The sequence below is a fragment of the Callospermophilus lateralis genome, chromosome 1 (assembly GCF_048772815.1).
Source record: "Callospermophilus lateralis isolate mCalLat2 chromosome 1, mCalLat2.hap1, whole genome shotgun sequence".
Taxonomy (NCBI): Eukaryota; Metazoa; Chordata; class Mammalia; order Rodentia; family Sciuridae; genus Callospermophilus; species Callospermophilus lateralis.
Window position 1 is genome coordinate 220,764,618 of NC_135305.1, and position 19,347 is coordinate 220,783,964.

Consider the following 19,347-nt stretch of genomic DNA (forward strand, 5'->3'; position numbering starts at 1 on the left):
GAAGACGGCTTAGCAACCAACGGCTGTTGCCGTGTGAGTAAAAGGAGTGTTCTCCTAAGCTGAGATCAACAGCCTGGCATCATAAACACAGAAGCCAATGAGGCTGTCATTTACCGTCACCAAGTATCACCTGCCACACACAACCGTGTTGCAGTACCTTCATACAAATGGCAGTGCAGCAGGTGGGTTTCCCCCGGCCCCACCTCAAACATAAGAGGTGCTGCTTACAGCATCTATGGCACAGGCTCACTCAGGGACAGGAGTCCTGCAGCCCCACGATCCGCTGAGGACCGTGGTTGACAAAGCACCATTATGGAGCACAGCGTGTAACTCAGGGCCTGGGCTGCCGCTGGCTGTGTGCGTGATATTAAAGGCAGCTCCCGTGTGGGGAGGCAGCTTCGAGCCAGGGCTGGGAGCTGAAGCGTCCCTGGGCAGCTTTTTAAGTGTTGTAATATTTGAATCACAAATGTATTATTTAACCCAACAGCCAACCACTTCCCAGATCCTCCGGGGCTCTCCGACCTGGCCCAGGAGGCGCAGTCTGGGGAGCCCAGGGGTGTGGGCACCGCTTTTCATACATTCCTTCCCACCATGAAGCTGGGCTTCTCAATCGGGCAGAGTAAGAGACCAGCCAACAACCCACAGGGACATGGAACGATGGCACCGCAGGCTTTAATAAAACTTACTTTAAAGTACGACTGTTTATTTCTGAAGTTTTCTATTTGCTGTTTTCAAGCCCCAGTAGATGGCAGGTGAATCTACAGAAAGTGAGGCCCGAGGACCACATCAGGGTGGACACCCGGGGCTGGACGGCTCCCTCCCTAGGGCATCCTGAACCTCCTGGGGGCCGGGCAGCTTCCCCGCCTCCACCCCCCACCCCCAGCACCTTCCAGCCTGAGAGGAAGAGAACCTGCCCCAGGCCCACGCCTCACTCATTTGTGGAAGCTAAAAAGTTGATCTGGTAGAAATAGAGAGGAGGGTGACTTCTAGAGACGGAAGGGGACAGGGTGGGGGGACTGGCTGGGACAGAGGCCCCAGGGCTCAGCTGGCACAAGCGCAGCTGTTCTACAGCACAGGGCGACTGCAGTTTAAACCACCTATGCTGCATTTTATGAAGAATTACAGATTTGAAAGCTCCAAACACAAAGTAAGAGTAACGGTAGAGAAATGGAAATGCTCATGACCCCGAGAGGGTGGTGTAAGGGTAAAAGAAATTGAAGTTAAAGTGTAAAAAGACCGGGCATTGTAAAGTTTCTAAGCTGAAAGGCCTGAGTTAAAAAGTAAAGGACCAGGTATTGTTAAGTTTCTCTGCTACCCAAAAAACCTGAAATTCCTGTAGCTGTTAGGACAATACCCGAACTGCCCAGTAAATATTCCTCCTGACCCTCTGGTTGTTCAATAACCTAGGACCCTGTGTAGCCTGGCACGTAGGCATTCAGCGCCCAAAACCAATCAGTTTGAATGTGTACCCCACTTAGGAGTGACCAATCACCCCCGCCCAACCTGTTCCCGCCCATGAATGAACTACTCATGTCTAAGAATTGTTGTTTGATTTTCCCGCGGTGTATGATGATTTGTTAAAGGAGACTGTGATGTATGCAAAGCCCCCGCCCTCCCCAAAAAGTGTACTTAAGCAGGCGCGACCCCTGCCCGGGGCTCTGGGCTGCTCTCCCTACTTGAGTGAGCACGGAGCCCCAGCGCGTTGGATTGGATCCTCAATAAACCCCTTTTGCTATTGCATGAGTTGGTCACTTGGTGGTCTCTTCCTCCGAGGTTTCGCTGGACCCTTACGGTGGGTGCAGATCAACTGCGTCGTATCCGACGGTAATACTGTGCCTGTACCCCATAAATAAGCCGAGGATCACGTGCCAATCCAAAAATTAAAATAAAATTTTTGAAAATTCAAGGAACTGGAAAATACGTCTCCAAATTTTGCCAAATTCTGGGGACATGTGAGATGGGCAAAAATCCCGCCTCCCCCCTGAGAACCCCCACCCCCAGCTGGCTCGCAGCCTCAGCCTCACACCCCACTTCCTTTCCAGGAAGACCTCAGCGAGCTGGAGGGTGCCAGGCGCAGGCGGAGCGGCTCTGAACACCAGCACTGATCAGCACCAAGCGCCATCTGCATCCATGATTCAGATTCACAGACGGGGAATGCTGGGGAGAGGCGGAGCGGGAAGTGGTGGCGCAAGATTTGAACGCAGGCGTGGCTCCCCAAGCCACTGACCCCCAGACCCCTGCTCTTACTGACCCACCAGCTCCCTCCCCCACCCTAAGTAGCACTGTGTTTTGGTTTCTGGTACTTTGTGTTTTAGGGTTTTCCGCGGTGCTGGGGTTGGAACCCAGGGCCTCACGTGCTGGGCCAGCATTCCACCGCTGAGCTACGGCCCCAGAGAGACATATTTTCTGTTGTTGTTTGAGATGGGGTCTCACCATGTTGCCAGGCTGGCCTTGAACTCCTGGGCTCATGCAATCCTCCTGCCTTGACCACAGGCATACATAGCTGCACCCCAACCCTGCGCCACTGTGTTCCGGGCGGGCACCTGGGCAGCCCCTGCCCCCACCCGAGTCTGAGGAGCCCCACATCCTGGTGGTGCCGTCCCCCAGTCCATCCCTTCCTCCGCACGCCCTCGGCCTTCAAATCCCTCTCTGCAGACTCGGCCTCCAGGACAGAAGAGGAGCAACTGTGGTGTCCAGGTCTCTGTGCTGCCCGTCATGGCCACATCACTGGACCTCAGAGGGTCCCACCCCCTGTTCTGCAGCCTGGCTCCCACCGGACCCACCTCACCACTCCCCCTGGTGGGCCATCCCTGCCCACCCTGCCTGGGGGCCTGTGCGTCTGTCTGCAGCTCCCTGTCCAGAACAGTGTCCCCGAGCCGTGTGGCCCGTTCCTTCACCCCACACTCCCAAGCCCCCTCCCTGCTTTCCTTTCTTCAGAACAGGACGATCCATGCATGTCCCTGCTAGAAGGCAGGTGCCTCCATAACAGGGGTTTGCATGTCTAAGTCCCACCGTCCCCAGCACCAAGAACAGGGCCGGGCATACACAGTAATCATTGGGTGGATGGTTGAAAAGTTGACTGTTGAGCCGGGCTTGGTGATACACAGCTGTCATCCCCGTCACTCAGGAGACTGAGGAGGAGGATGGCAAGTTGAATTCCAGCCTGGGCATCTTAGCAAGATCTTGTCTCAAAAACTAACAGGGGATGGGGGTGTAGGCTGATGAGCCCCTGGGCTCAATCCCCAGTACCAAAATAAATAAATAAATAAATGAGTGGTTGTTAGGATGGAAAAATGGATGGGTAATTGAATCGATGGATGGGTGGGTGGAAATCAAATAGTTGGTCGGGTGAATGGATGGATGGATGGTTGTCTGGTTGGGTGGACGGATGGACGGCTGGTTGCGGGGATGGGTGATGAATAGGATTTCTTTCCTCCTCCTTGGAAACAACCGTGCGAAGGAGAAGGGCCAGGAATGAGAAGCGGGAGGGATGGGGAAGCACCGCAGCCCAGCCTCTACACCTTTAATTGTGCCATTTCCCCTGAGGCTCACCTTCCCATTTCCCACATCCTGTGGGCCAGGCATGGCTCTGCTTAAACTTGGTGACAGAAACCAAGCGGTTGTTCCTCAAGTGCCGTAGGGGGGACCTCCCAGCTCCCCGTACACATCCCCACTGGGTCCAGGCACAGGGTGCAGATCCAAAAGACAAAATGAGCAGGGGCAGGAAGGCACAGAGCCCCCAGACTGGGAGGCTCGGGGTACCCCCTGCCCAGCCTGGGCCTGCACACCTGGGCACAGGAAGCCGGACAAAGCGCAACACAAGCCCCTCTGACATCAAGCCTGACTCTGCCAGGCAAGGTCAACCCAGGGCCCTCAGCCCAGATCACAGGGCTGGGGGCACCTTTTCCTAGCCCTCTGAGTTCAAGTGCATTTTGAGGGCCAGAGCTGGTTTCCCAACTCGGCCTGGTATGGAGGATTGGGGCTGCCATCGGAGGGCAGCTGCTTCCCTAGGGATTAGCGCCGTGACTGCTTGCCCTTTAGAAAATCGGCTTCGGTTAAGACACACGTGAGGGGAAGTTCATCCTTAAATCTAACTGCTTTCCCCGTCACCATTATTAAAGCATTACAGGGCACCTTGACTCCCTGCCAGGGCTGGGCCTGACAGATCTAGGGCTACTTTCTCATGCCCTGGAAGCTGGGGGGTGGGGGAGGTTTAGGCAAATGTAGGCAAATTTGGGTGGCCTTTGGCCGGAGGGACTGGCAGGAGAGTTCCCTCTCCCTTTCAGGAAGGCCTGCCCAGCTAGGGAGGGGCAATGCCCTGGTACCAAGGACACAGAGGAGGAGGCCCATGGCCCTGTCCCTAGGAAACCCCCCAGGAGCCCGCAGTGAACCCCACTGCCTAGACAATCACGTCCCCCTCTTCTGGTTGCACATGGTCCTCAGACAACCAGTAGGCCATGCCCCCGCTGGACACAGCCCACCAGCCCGGCTGCTGGGGATAAGACTCTTACCCTGCAGTGAGGGCTGAGGGCCAGGCAGCAGCTCTCCCCCGAACCCCAGAGCAGGGTCGCGATGCTCAGACCCAGGGCAAGGCCAGTGTTCCTAAGGCTCAGGACAGGACCAGGTCCCCCTGATCCATGGCAGAGTCAGGTCCTCTGAGACCCTAGGCCAGAGACATGTACCCTCTGCTCCCTGAACAGAACCCATGTGCTCCCAGGCCCCAGGAGGGCTGGGCTCCTCAGCCCTGCACTGTCTCCTCTCCCAGTCAGCAGAATCCACTGCAGCAGCCATGGGGAAGCAGAGAAGGTACCAAAGAGACAGGACAGTCCTGCCACCCCCACCCACCCCAACCACATTCAAATGGGGATTTGAATGTATTTCCTGAGCCCCACGGGGGCAATGCAGTCAGCCTACGTCCCCGGAGCCTGGGCCCCTGCTCAAACCCCAGCAGAGAAAATGCAGTCCTTCTAGGCCCCCAAACCCCAGGAACTGGTCTCAGCGGTCAGGACCAAGGCCTGCCTCGATGTCCCCACAGGATAGGTACAGAGAGGAAGTCCAGGGCCCCGGGGCTGCAGCCCCCCACTAGACCTCACTGTCCCAGGCCCAGGCAGGAAGCCAAGGGGAAGGAAGATGTGAGGGGAAGGAAGGGGCCCGGGCCAGGGAGGAGGAGGCACATGTGGGGGAGAAGTCAGAGGGGCCCCTCCCCCACAGCCAGGATCTGGGGGTCAACACAGGCGGAACCTCAGGCACCCTGGCGGCTACCTAGAGAGTTCCCAAGCACCCCCACCCAGGACCCACCAGGTGGTCCCAGGAGAGCCAGGCGGGGCTGGAGGGTTAAACCCCGATTGGCCATTCTCAGCTAGACTCAGGCCACCCACCCAGGGGGCCTGCTACCCTCAGATGGGCCACCCGCTGGGCCGGCCCTGGCCTGGAAGCAGAACCCCCCCCACTTTGCTGGCCCCGAAGCAGAGTGCTTAGCCCCTCCTTATCAGCCCAGGTCCCCCTATCCCGGCCAAGGCCAGGCGGCCTCACCTGAGACATCTGGGGGCGCAGGTTGACCTCTCGCAGGTTGATGGCCTGGGGCAGCAGGTTGTTGAGCAGCTGGCACAGGAGGACGCCATCCCGGAGGGCCTGGGCCAGCTCGCACACCTGGGCCCCCTCCCAGGTCACGCGGTGGCTGGGTGGCAGCACCCGGCACTGGATGAGCCAGTGAGTGCACTGGCGCCACAGCTCCATGGCGGCAGGGGCCTGGGCCCGGCTGCCCGTGCACGCTCCCTCGCGGCCTCCACCACCCACCCGCCCGCCCTCCCGCCTGTGGAGCGACAACTAGGGCTACCACTTCCTCTTCTGTGCCTCTAACTGTCACCCCGGAGGGGGTGGAGGAGGAGGAGGTGGAGGAGGAGGAGCTGTAGGGCGGAGAGGGAGCACCTGCAGCTCAGCCCCTCCCCACTGGGTCCACGCGGGATTGGCCTCCCTGTCCACCTCCCTCTCAACACAGGCCTGGGCACCCGGGAGCAGGTAGCGCTGCAGGGCAACACTCCGGCTGGACTGTGAGGTCACTGCTTCCTCCTCATCCCACCCCCTTGCCATTAAGCAGTGCCACCTCTAACAGGAACCTGAAATCCACCCACTTGTCACCTCTTCCTCTGCCTCCACCCCTGGTGGGCTCCTATCTACCCAGCCTGGATCAGCGCAGTCCCCTTTGCCTGGACCCTGACTCCAGCCTTGGACTCTCAGAGACTGTCTTCCCTGCAACCGCCAGGGGGCGACCGTGAGCACCTGAACCAGGGCACTGTCCCTCCTCTACCCTCTATGGCTCCCACTTTCCTCTGGGCAAAAGTTCAAGTCCTCTTTGAAGCCCAGAAAGCTCTGGGGTCTTCCCAAACCTCCCCATTTCAAATTACAGCCCTCCCTCCATCCCACATCACCCTACATTGAGCTCGGATCACTACCCAACAAACCTGCTATTTATTATACCGTTTTCTCCTGTGTCTGTGGGTTACATATCCTTGGATTCAACCAACCACAGACTGAAAATGTCTCTACTGACCATGTGCAGGCTTTTTACTTGTCATTATTCTCTTAAAAAGACAAGTGTAACAACCATGTGCACAGAATTGACATGGTAACAGGTATAGTAAGTCGTGCAGATATGAATTAAAGCATACTGCATGCTACACCTTTTATAGAAGGGACTGGTTCACCTGCAGATTTGCGAATCCTCAGGAGGTCTTGAAACACTCCCCGCAGTACTGAAAGATGATTGTGCTTATTTCTTCATTGTCTACTTGAGAATATGTGACTCTTTGCTTGCTGACCCCTCCCCCATCTAGCATCAGCACAAACATGAGCTCCATAAATATCCGTTGGCTGTATTAATAAATGATCGAAAGCTCTCTTGTCTCCGCCTCGCGTTTATTCCAAATTCTTTCTCTCCACGGCCATGGCCACCACCCAAATGGAAGCTACTGTCATCCTGTCCTTAGGGACTTGGAGAGTGCCATTCATTAATCCATTCGTTTAGCCCTTCTCTTGTCACCAGCTGAAATCATCTTCAGTGAGAGAACTATCTCACCCCATTCACCCCACCAGGCTATAAGCAGCACCCCCCTGCCCTCTCCATATGACTCGGCTCCCCCACTCCACGCGGGTCCCCAGGGGGCATGGGTGCTTTGGGCCAACCTGGGTTGAAAGGGAGCTGCCGGGTTCTAATTCTTACAACCACTAGGAGGCGCTAGACTCCTTCCCTGCAGGGGCCCCTGACCCTCTCACCACCCAAACCGCTCCGGAACCTGGAGACTTTCCGGTTGTTGGTGGGGGTGGAAGGCAGAGGAGGGGAACTCTACCTGGAAATTCCCAATTTTGTGATCCTACAGACATCAAAACTTTCATCCCCAAGAATGCTTGGCTTTCTATGCGTCCGTTTTCTCCTCTGTAAAATGGGGTCCCAATTTACTTTCCCTGCACTCTCAATTACCGTGGAGATCAGAGAGAGTGGGGCTGCAAAGATGAAAGCCTTCCACGCCTCCGGATTTGAATTCCGGCTCGACCACTCACACGACAGGACAATCTGGACAAATGTCTTAGCTTCCCTGCGCCTCCAGCGTCTGCATCGAAAATTTGGGAACCTACCTCCCCCATCGAGTGACCTACTGAAACTTAAATATTTTGAGGTAGGACAGGCAAGCCGAAGTCTCGGTATACAGTAAGTGCTCAGTAAAAGTCGTGGTGGCTACTGCTCTCAAGACTTATTAGGAACCTTTGAAAACTGACACTGTGGGCCTTTAATAGGCGTGGGCAGAGCGGCCTCTCTTGCCCACCCCCCACTTTCTCCACTCGTCCCACCGCCTGGGCGCTTGCCCTCGTTTCGCCCCACAGTCCGGCCCGATTCCACGTGTGCTGTGTTTTCCCGGACGTCTCTCCACAAAACCTGTCACCCACGCGGGGTCCTTTCGGGAACCCCAAGGGGGCAGTCTGGAGGAAGTGCACACCTCTCTACGTCACAGCCGCGGCCACCCCCGGCCTCGGATAAGACCCAGACTGGGCGCCCCGCCCCTACCCGGAACCCTGGGGGCGGGGAAAGAAGCACCTCCCTCGGTCGCCCAGGTCCCCGGGTGCACGGGTGGTCAGGGAGAGCCTGTTGGCAGCGGCGGGGGTCTAAGGTCTGTACGAGAACGAGGTGTGCGCGCTGAGTGGGCGTGGTCAGTCGGGAGAAGGAGGGGCTACATTTGAGGGGGCGTGGCCATCGGGAGAAGGGATTAGCGGAGTTCCCAAGGAGGCGGGCTCTACCGGAAAGAAATACCTTCGAAAAGGGGCGTGGTTAGCAAAGAACCGATCTAGGGGCGGGGCAAGGGCGAGGGGCGGGGTGGGAGCCTGGGAGGTTACGTTTGGAGGCGGGGCGCGGTCCAGTGGGGCGGGGTCTCAAGAGGGCGTGGCCAGGTGACCTGGCTGGGTTCCCACTAGGTGCGGTCTGGGGAGGCTAAGCCTTGTTGCAGTGCGCAGGGAGGGACCTGGAGCCGCTGATCCTCCTTAGACCTTCACGGATCCGGCCTAGGTAAGCAGGAGGTCCTGGACAGATCCAGGACTAGGGAATTTGGAGGTGGAGAATCTTCTCATTCCAGGTACCGGCTTGCAGGGGGGATCTGGGGGCCTGTCCATGCGCGTCTGCATGGATTAGAGAGGGCATCCAGTGAGCAAGCGAGTGGGTCGCTGGGCGTCACAGGTGTCGGTGTAGCTAGGCGTACCTGCAGGCGCTCTTCTGTGTTTCCTGTGCAACCCAGGAATCCTCTGATTCCACTTTCGCTGGAGGGATCCCAGATCGGTCGCTCCACTTCCTCGCTTAAAACTCTTCCAAGGCTCCCATTTCATCGCACTAAGATTAAAATCTGGGTCGCACCAGCCCCTGCGCGGTCTCCCCGCCGGTCTCTCCCTGACCTCCTCGACTTCCACTCCGTTCCTTGCTCGATGCATTGCAGCCACATCAGCTCCTCCAGGGTGTGAAGTGTAAAAATTCATCTCACTGCCAGGTCTTTGCACTTGCTGTACCTGCCACCCGGGCGACTCCATATCTTTGCAGTGTTGCCTCCTTCTGTCCTGTGGTCTCAGCTCCTATGTCATCAACTCTTCCTGACTTTGCTGCTTAAAGCAACCTGCCCCCTCCAGCCTTCTTTATACATCTTCCTGTTTTATCACCCACATTGATTTCTCTTAGAAATTATCTTCGTTCATTGTTTTCCTGCTGTGTCTTACCTATCAGTCTTTGTACTCTGGAGGGGAAGGCAGGGATTTGATCTCAGCATCTCCAGGGTCTAGAGAGGGCAAAGTGCACACTAAGTGCTCAATATCATCAGTGTTTGCTCAATTCAAACGTAAGACCCCAGAGTCCTTGCCCCCCCCCCCCCCCGCTGTGTGGGTGTGGTGTGTGCTTGTGGCTGTCTCCTATATGTGGTGGCACTCCTGAGCTCAGCCCCTTTCCCCGTTCTACCCCCGTTCTCTCTCCCCCACCACCCAAATAAATTATCTGAAAGGCAGAAGGGTGATTTAGTTGGACTTTGACTGACCTGTGCCCACGTTGAAATCCCCAAAGTAACCTTGACTTGCCGTGATCCACCTCCACTCCCACTAAGGGGGGCCTGAGGCAGAGGAGTTTGGAGTCGGGAGACAAGAAGACCAGGCCACAGAGCCTAGCCCATCTGACAAACAGGAAGTGGGCAGGTATTCAGAACACACCTGGCTTCAGGTATGCAGTGCCTGGAGCCAGCTCCCAGCCCAGCTGCCCTCCCCTAAAGCTGGCCAAGACTGATCTGGAAACTTCCTGCCCCTTCCTGGCCCACAGACCTCTGACTCAGGAAGCAGGAATCAGACCCCTCTGAGGCATTCACATGATGTTGAGGGATGGGGGATTAAGAAATAGACGCCCTTCCCTCCCACCCAAGGCAATTTTATCTCCCAACATTTGAGACACACTGGCCCAGGGGCCTGTGGAATGATTTTGAAGCTCCCAGGATGCCTTAGAACGAAGGAATGGATGGGCTCCAAAACACAAGAAGAAACTGCAAACACAAAATTGCTACTCACTGATATTTCTCCAAATGTGTCCTCGCATTTAAAAAGTGCATGGGGTGTAGATCAGTAGTCGAGCGCTTGCCTGGCAGGTGCAAGGCCGTGACTTCCATCCCCAGCATTGGGGAAAAAAATGCTAAAAAGAGAAAAATAGCATCACATGCTAAAGGGATAAGTTAGATCGTCTCACATCCTGAGAAACCCCAGGACCACTGCCCCGAAACAGTGCATGTTTGTAAATTCATCCCCCCTTCAGGGTTCTTCCACCCAGAGAGCCACCTGGTCGATACCCTCAAAATTCTCCCAGTCCTTACTGAGTGAGCCCTCCCTGTCTACCTGTGGAAACTTACCCTGCCTTCTGAACCTGCATCACATCCCACCTGGGTTTGTCTTTCCACCACGCACTCCGTGACATCCTCCACCAAGGACAGGGGTTCCCATCTCTTTTGTCCATTTTGGGGGTCCAGTTCCTGGAACAGCACTTGGCACTGACACACAGGGCACTACCCACAAATACAAGTTCAGTGACTCGGTGAATTAAAAAAAAAAAAATTCCCCATGCTGGGTGGGGATGGAGCCTGGAGACTTGTGCATGCCATCACCGAGCTGCACCCCCAGCCCCGTGAATCAAGTTTCTATGAAACGTGGTGGTATACAACAGCTTCATTTTTTTTTCACTTCAGAAAGATCATTTTCCACCAAGTGTGGGGGCTACGCCTGATCCCAGCTGTTTGGGAGGCCAAAGCAGGAGGATCCCAAGTCTGAGGCCAGCCTGAACAACTTAGCAAGACCCTCTCAAAACAAAAATAAAAGGGCTGGGAATGTAGCTCAGTGGCAGAATGCACCTGGGTTCGATCCCCAGTACTGAAAAAAAGTTATATTCCATTTGAGAGTAATGTTTATGTTACATCTTCTCTCTTTGCAAGAATTCCATAGATGCATGACTACTTTCCTGGAACTACTGAACTCCAAATTAAAGAAGTTACTTGAGGCAGACATTATATCATAAAAAGTTATTAGTAGACATAACTTATATATATATATAAATTATATATATACATTTTAAATATGTTATATGTAATAAATTTTATATATAATATATAAACATAAAATATAACACATGATATATTATTATGCCTAACATACAGATGTTATATAATACAATAATACAATGTATTATATAATACATAAATATATAATAGATACAATACATATTCAGAAATATATATATATATATATATATTTAGAGAGAGAGACAGAGAATTTTTTAATATTTTTTATTTTTCGGTGGACACATCATCTTTATTTGTATGTGGTGCTGAGGATCAAACCCAGGGCTGTGTGCATACCAGGCGAGCGCGCTACCACTTGAGCCACATCCCCAGCCCCAGAAATATATTTTATGTAATTCTATTTTTACATAATATGTAAACATTTAGAAGTAAATTTATGTAATGTTTATTTATAAATAGAATACATGAAACATAAGTTACTCAAATCAGATTTTTATATACAACATATGTATATTAGTTTACTTTTATGTAATAAATACTAAACATAAATTTATTTATATAATCTTGGGCCAGGAGTATATAGCTCAGTAGTATAGCATATATTTTGCATGCATAAGGCCCTGGATTCAATGCCCAGCAAAAATTGTGTGTGTGTGTGTGTGTGTGTGTGTGTGTAAAATCCAGCTATAAGTAGTTTGTTTAATTTAGAACAGAATAGATATATGATATATATCATAGGTATTTATATTATATATACATACACACGTATATCTCATTACACACTTGTACTTCAAGATGTGATAGAATGTGGGCTGTCATCTCCAAAAGCAGGGCTCATTATTTTCATTCTGCAGATGTGGAAGACCAAGCCTTGTTGAAAGTACAGAGCTCAACCCTGGCACCCTCTGCCCTCAAGATGTCCATGCAGGGGCCACAGAATGGAGAGGACCTCAACCACCAACCCTGGTACCATGGACTCCTATCCCGCCAGGTACCACTTCTGCAGGGTCTTACCACTATCTGATGGGGAATCTCTCCCACCCTCCACTCAGGGTTGCCTGGATCCTGCCTAAGGGACTTAGTGCCCAGGTCTGTTGGGACTGGTGGCAGGGGCACTGTTATCTGTCATGAAGCTTGGCTGGCTGTGCACTATCACTTTTTTTATTTCAGTTTTCACCATCTTGGATCATATTGAGGATGGTGATGAAGACTGAAGAGGGTCTTAATGCCCCCCAAACTACCCCATCAGTTCTCTCTCTCTCCCTTGGAGCCCTGTCTCTCTCCTGGCATCTCCCTTTCAGTACAAGGCTCCCCACCTCCAACTCCATGTCACATCCCCAGGAAGCCTGGGACTCTGAATGTCCAATGAGATTCTGGGAGATTTTTGGTTTTTAAACCCCCCTCCTGGAGCCAGACATCCTGGGTTCAAATCCCAGTACTCTGACGTACACATTCTATGTGATCTTGGGCAAGTTATTTGACCTTTCTGGGCCTGAGTTTCTCCATCTTGAGCATGGACATAATGAAACGTCCCACTTAGCCTTGTTACAAGGACTTGGTGAGTTAATACCATTTACACCAAAAGCAGTGCCAGACCCAGAGGAAGGGTTGTCCATGTGTCATGTATTTATTCCTCTGTCTTCAGCTTCCCTCTCCAGCTCCACTTTGCCTCTCCCAGCGGTCCTGGCCCTTCCACCTTATTTTGACACCAGCCACCACAGTTAGCATAAGATTGCTTGGAAATGTATAAAGGAGAGGTTTAGGGGGACGGTGATCTGTAAGGATCCAGCGAACGGCTTTTTTTGAAGCCACATTTGCATGGTAAGCCCAGGGCATTCACCAAGTTTGAAGTTGCATGGGTCAGCCTGGCTTACACCAGAGTCTCAAGATGTCATCAGTTAAGAACAATCAACACTGTGAACTTGTTCATGTTGGTTGTTGAAGAGGGGGTACATGGAACTCCATGAATCGGTCAGGACCCAAACCCATCCCGTGGCTTCACCTTCCTCTGGCAAGGTTTTACCAGTCAGGTCTGAACATTCCCCACAGAACTTCTGCCCACGTCCCATTGGCCCGCTCTTGCCATACGATGCTGGGCGCAGGGGAGCCTGGGAAATGTAGTTCAGTTGTGTGCCCACCATAAAAGGGGAAATGGTTTGATGTGAAACTACCCAGTCTCTGCCTGGCACAGAAATTTCACGGGGGTGGCTTTCTGTGGGTGGAGGAGTGAAGGGAAGGCGTCACTGTTGACGACTGGTCTGGACTCATTCCTAAAACCCTGCCACCTGCCCTCCATCCTCAGAAGGCCGAAGCTCTTCTTCTGCAAGATGGCGACTTCCTGGTCCGTGCCTCTGGGTCCCGTGGGGGCCACCCTGTGATCTCCTGCCGCTGGCGGGGCTCCGTTCTGCATTTCGAGGTGTTTCGTGTGGTCATGCGCCCCCGGCCAGGCCGACCAGCAGCTCTCTTTCAGTTGGAGGACGAGAGGTTCCCCAGCATGCCTGCCCTGGTTCTCAGTTACGTGACCGGCTGCCGCCCGCTGTCCCGGGCCACAGGGGCTGTGGCCTCCAGGCCTGTGATTCGGCAGGGGCCTCTGCGGCGCAGCTTTAGCGAAGATACACTTGTGGACTGCCCAGTCCGCACAGAACATTTCAGGTACTCGCAGTCTCTCTGCTTCTTTGATAACCCCCAACATCCTCCAGGTTTCTCCCTCTCGCTTTTGTGGGGGTCTGTCCTGAGTATTGTGGGATGTTGGGCAACATCCCTGTCTTCTCCCTCCTGGAGGCCAGTAGAAACCCTACCCTCTCTCCCTTGCTAAATATAATAACTAAGATGTTTTCACCGGTTGCCCATGTCCTCTGGAGGTAGGTCACCTTGCTGGTCCAGAAGCTTAGTTACAGAGTGACTGGATGCAGCTTTTCCAGGCATTGGGGTGGCTGCCCTGCCTAGGCTGGGACTATAGTTCTCCCCTGCCTCTGTCCCCCAGGGACAGGAAGTGGAGCAACAGTCAGCCTGCAGACTTGGAGCTCACAGGGGAGTCAAAAGAAGACCACTCTGGACCAGGTGAGTGTCATCCAGGGCAGCACATGGCTCAAATTGGCTCTGCCACTCACCATCTGTGTGATCTAGGATGTGATTTAACCTCTTGGAGCCTCAACTTCTTGTTCTGGTAAATGGAGACAATAATGCCCCCAGTATTGTCACCTACTTAGTAGGTGCTTAAAAATATGTATTTGTGATTATGCCAAGAAACTACATGTTCTTTCCATGACTGACCCTTCTGACCATTCTTGTCAAATACCCTCTTCAGCATAGATGATCCTCCTTTCACTTCCTGGAACCTCCCAGGCTAGTTATGGCTTCAGGACTTTTGTACTTGCTGATCTCACCATTGACAGGATCATTCCTATTTCCCTAACCTTTTCTTGACTGGCCCCTTCTCATTCAACCCCAGTGCCTCAAAGTGGCTGACCATGACCATCTTATCTAAAGGAGGACTTGCCCTCATGACCCCTCATTTCCTGTTTGTCCTGTTTCCTCCCCCCATATTCAACATGATCCCTCACCATATGCCAGGCTCTGCCCTGAGTGCTAAGGTACATCAATGAGTAAAAAAGCCCAAGATTACCATCCAAGAGGGTCCATGTTCTATTAGAGAACAATGGACCATGCACCACAAAGATAAGTCCACTGTGTATGTTTTGGGATAAAAATTAAAAGTAGTAAGGGTGATTGGATGTGTAGAGATGGAGGTAGATTTTGCACCTTTAAGTAGTTGTCAGGAAAGGCTCCACTGAGAAAGATTTTGAGGGACAGGACAGGAAGGAAAAGTGTGGATGACTGGGGTTGAAAGTGACCCAGACAGAGAAATAGGCCATGCAAAGGCCCTGAGGTCAGAACAAGAGCTTAAACTGTTCCTTCAAACAAAGGAGATGAGTGAGCTGAACAGTGGGAATAGGGAAAGATCAGAGAGACCCCTGGGGTTGAGATGATGAGACTTCCTCAGCTACTGTGTCAGAACTTTGACTCCTGGAGTGAGCTGGGACCCTAGGGGAGGTTTGGAGCCCCTAGAACAAAGCATTTTAAAATGATTGGAAAATGCAGTCTCCTAAAATTCTTGGTATCATTTTAAGTACTAATAACCGCAGAGGTCAACATGCCACAAACTCACAAGGCATTATTTGGAAGTTTAATAAGTTCATTTTTTGACACTTGTGCGGTTTTTTGAATTTTGAATAATATATTTTTATTTTTCATTTTGTTCAGTCCATGCTTACCATCTTCAATCACAAGGGCAAAAATGAAAAACTCAGATTTAAAATGTGGGGGCTTGGGTGTGGTTCAGTGGTAGACATTTGCCCAGTACGCGTGAGGCTCTGGGTTCCATTCCCAGGCCCCCCCCCCCCCAAAAAAAAAAAGAAATGAAAAAGTTAAATGTAGTTTTCAAACTATTAGTAAGTGTGGGTGGCCTTTATACTGGAGAAGTTGTTAAGGTACAAAACTGCACCCCAAGACAGGCTGAGATACTGTTATCCACTGAATGAGCAGATGAATCAGAAGGAAATCATGAATCTCCCACCTGCCCCCACCTTACCAGCTATCTTCTCAGTGCACTCCCATCATCCCCTCTTGTATGATCCCCAGGAACCTCTACTATGCCGATATCTGCCCTGCTCCGGACAGGCAGTGACCCCATGTTGCCCAAGGCCCCCGCTCCCCTGGGGACTATTGCTGACAATCTCAGAGCCTCCCATGGCCAACTTCATGCTAAGGCACCAACCAAGCCCCTCCGGACACCCTCACTGGCGCTTACTGATGCCTCTGGAAGACCCCCGACCTACTGTGAGCTGGTGCCCCGCGTGCCCAGTGCCCAGAGAATGCCTCCTGGCCAAAGCTGTTTGGAGCCAGAGTCACCATGGTGGGAGGAGGAGGAGGAGGAAATGGTGAAGGAGGACAGATGTTTTGCAAGGCCACAGGACGAGGTCTCCTTTTGCCCCCCTGATACCCGATCTTGCCTGCTGGGTCCCCAGAATCGGCCCCTGGACCCCAAAGTCTTGTGTGTTCTCCGTGGTTTGTTCCTGGATCACCATCCTGAGAGCACCGCCCTCCACTTGCTATTGGTGGACTGCCAGGTGAATCACCTGCACCCCCCCCCCCACCGCCGGGGCGGGCTGAAGCCAGGCAGGACCCAATCGCACCTATACTAGCTTCATGGACCTGACTTCCCAATTCCCTCCCGAAGGCTGCGGGCCTCCTAGGAGTGACCAAAATTCAGCGAGCTGCCATGGGCGTCGCTTCGGGCCTGGAACTGCTCACGCTTCCCCATGGGCATCGCTTGAGGCTAGAACTGCTGGAGAGGTGACTCATCGACCTGGAACCTTGCTCCTGGAGGGGAAGTGGGTACCGGGGAGGTGCCCTGCACTTGCTGAGGGGAGCGATTCCCAGGCTCTCCAAACCTCCCTATTCATGGCCTCCCAGGGGGGAAGAGATGGGCAGTGCCACCTCCAATCCCACTCACCCACGCATTACAAACCTCCCTGCTGCCCCCAGACCCTTGTTCTCTGCCTCCGCAGGCTAGAGACACTGGCCCTGGCCGGGGCGCTGGCGGTGCTGGGCTGCTCTGGACCGCTGGAGGAGCGCGCAGCCGCACTGAGAGGCCTGGTGGAGCTGGCATTGGCGTTGCGGCCAGGGGCAGCAGGGGACCTGCCCGGGCTGGCTGCGGTCATGGGAGCCCTTCTCATGCCACAGGTGTGTGGGAAACGGATGGGGAGGTAGCTGTAGCGCAGCTAATGGAAACGGGAGAGGAGGCAGGCTCGGGTCTCTTTGCTTAGGTGTCCCGGCTGGAACATACGTGGCGCCACCTCCGACGGAGCCACACAAAGGTTGCGCTGGCCTTCGAGCAGGAGCTGAAGCCGCTGATGCGGGCGCTGGATGAGGGAGCGGGTAAGTGACTGTCTGGGATTAGACGTCGCGCGGAGCTGGGGACCAACCTTAACTGAAATCGCTGCCGAGCCCTAGGCCCCGCCCCTACCCTAGACTCCTCCCCCGTGCCCTAAACCCCGCCCCCTGGGCGAGACTGGGTCCTAGCCTTATCTTGGGCCCCGCCTCATTGGGGCTTCGGCCCTAAGCCCCGCCCCTGCCCTAAGTGTGGACTGCTAAGCTCAATTCTATGCGTCTGTCCCGTGTGGCATTCTATTTCGGACCTAGACCCGGTCCCCCTCACCATCGGCCCCGCCTTCCACACTAGGCTCGGTCCAGGGCCCTTAGCCAAGGCCCTATCCTAAGCCCCGCCTTGCCCTCGACCACGCCCTTGACCCAGTCGGGCTCGGTAAAGCCCCGCTCTAGCTTCTTTCCTAGGCTCCACCCAACCCTAAACCCACACACCGCCCAAACCCAGATCAGACCCTTCCCCTCGATAGGACCCTGCGACCCCGGGGAGGTGGCGCTGCCGCACTGGGCGCCCGCGGTGCGCCTGCTGGAGGGCGAGGAGCTTGCGGGGCCGCTGGAGGAGGGCTGCGAGCGGCTGCTGCGGACCCTGCACGGCGCGCGTCAGATGGCCGGCGACGCGCCCAAGTTCCGCAAGGCGGCTGCCCAGCGCCTGCGAGGTGAGTGCTCGCTCTGCGCCTGGCCGCCAGGGGTCCCGACATCAGGGACACCCCTCAGAGTCTCAGTTGAATGCCTCCAACCCCACCTGTCCCAGGACAGGAGCGGGAGTTTGCACACCAAGCTCGCACACCAATGAACAGTATTGACCGGAACGCCAAGTATGGCCTCGCTCCGAAAGGGGCAGCCCCGCCTCTCCGGGCCACACCCACGGGGTCCCATTCCCAGTCTCCCACCTGGGACTACCAGGCCTCCGGGGACTCTCGACCCCCAAGAACGCCCAGCTTCCTTCAAAAGGACTGAGTTCTTCCACCTGGTAGAACACTCTCACTGCGCTCAGAGCCACCACTCCCTGCTATCCTGGGTTCCTCATCCGGACCATTCCCGCCTTCAAGGGTGACCTTCGCTCTTCCCTCTCTTAAGGTGGCCAACCTACCCTCAAGCTTGCAATGCAAGATGGCTCTGACCTCAAATTGCCTCAGGGGCGGCCCCAAGGTGGGGCTCCCTGAATCTTGTATTTGAAATAGGCCATCCCCAGGCGCCCTGGCTGAATGAGCCTCTGAAAAGCAACCCCTCGGTCCTGCAAAGTGAGGATCCCCCTTCCCTACTAACCCCGCCCCATATACTGGAGCAGAGTCCTTTTGCTTGGTCGAAGTCTCAAGTTGAAAAAACAGCGGTGCGGGTGCGGGAGGGGCGAGGCGGCCTTCCGGGCCCCACCCCCAGCCCACCTGACCCACTTTCCAGGATTCCAGCCTAACCCGGAACTGAGGGAGGCCCTGACCACTGGTTTCATGCGGAGGCTGCTCTGGGGGAGCCGGGGCGCCAGTGCGCCCCTATCAGAACGCCTAGAGAAGTTCCAACATGTGCTTAGCATCCTGTCGCAGCGTCTAGAGCCTGACCACTAAGACAGGAGACACCCTTCTTTACACCAGGACCCCAAACTTCCAGGGACCTCCAAGGAGACCAAGGAAGTTGCCCCAGGCGCCTCACAGCCTTGAGCAGTGGAAACTGGCTCCAGGCCTCACAAAAAGGAGGCAATCAAAGTTTGCAAAAATGCACAAGGATCCTGGGGGTGGGGGTGCAGCAGCCTCCTGCCTCACCCTACAAGACTGACCCGAGGTAAACTGGAGACCAGGCTCCTGCCCCACACATACACACTCCACAGCTGGGAACACCCAGAAAGCAGTGCCCGGTGGTGAACATGTGGCTTTTCTTGGTAAGAGAACTTGCAGTTCTAGTATCGGGAGTTCAAATTCGACTTTACTTTTGAAAAGCTGTGTGACTTTTAGCAGATCATTTCACTTCTCTGTGCTGACCTTAAACACAAAAGTGAAACTGTGTGCTTTCTAGGGTTTGTGGCTGAGATGAAAGCTTAATGTTCAAATCAGATCATGGTGGAGAATGCCTGGCACACAGCACGTACTCAATAAACCCTACCCATTCTCATCAGTACGCTACAATGCACAGGAAGGAATGAAGTTTGGTATCTTTCTTCCTCTACTGGAGTGACAAGCACCCACTGACTTAAAGCCAACTCCCATTAAGGGGCAGGGTTTGTCAAAGGTATGCTCAAGTTCACCTCCCCTTCCTCATTCCTTGTGTGGCCAGGAGGGTGGCACTGGAGGATCCGGCCCCATATCTAATCCTCTAACAAGGCACGGACTCCAGAAAC

General features: G+C 54.1%; 2 protein-coding genes across 2 annotated transcripts in view; one reads left to right on the forward strand and one right to left on the reverse strand.

The window, feature by feature from the left end:
- Positions 1-5,770, reverse strand: part of Vav1 (vav guanine nucleotide exchange factor 1) — a 49,399-nt gene extending 43,629 nt beyond the window's left edge. The window contains exon 1 of the mRNA XM_076850605.2: positions 5,533-5,770. Coding sequence (XP_076706720.1) covers positions 5,533-5,736 — 204 coding nt within the window. The 5' untranslated portion in view covers positions 5,737-5,770. The remainder of the gene's footprint in view (positions 1-5,532) is intronic.
- A 6,227-nt stretch (positions 5,771-11,997) lies between these two features.
- Positions 11,998-19,115, forward strand: Sh2d3a (SH2 domain containing 3A). Its single transcript, XM_076850644.1, has 9 exons — positions 11,998-12,066; positions 13,378-13,727; positions 14,059-14,135; positions 15,717-16,204; positions 16,315-16,430; positions 16,646-16,820; positions 16,904-17,015; positions 17,492-17,677; positions 19,026-19,115. The coding sequence occupies exons 1-9, from the start codon at positions 11,998-12,000 to the stop codon at positions 19,049-19,051; spliced, it is 1,599 nt and encodes a 532-aa protein (XP_076706759.1). The 3' UTR covers positions 19,052-19,115.
- Positions 19,116-19,347: the final 232 nt, after the last annotated feature.

Excerpts from the sequence above, each read along its gene's own strand:
- Sh2d3a (XM_076850644.1), top strand. The coding sequence starts at position 11,998 with ATGCAGGGGCCACAGAATGGAGAGGACCTCAACCACCAACCCTGGTAC. Across the intron at positions 16,431-16,645 it reads AGGCTAGAACTGCTGGAGAG|GCTAGAGACACTGGCCCTGG; the intron begins GTGACTCATCGA and ends CTGCCTCCGCAG. Across the intron at positions 17,678-19,025 it reads GGCTGCCCAGCGCCTGCGAG|GGTTTGTGGCTGAGATGAAA; the intron begins GTGAGTGCTCGC and ends TGTGCTTTCTAG.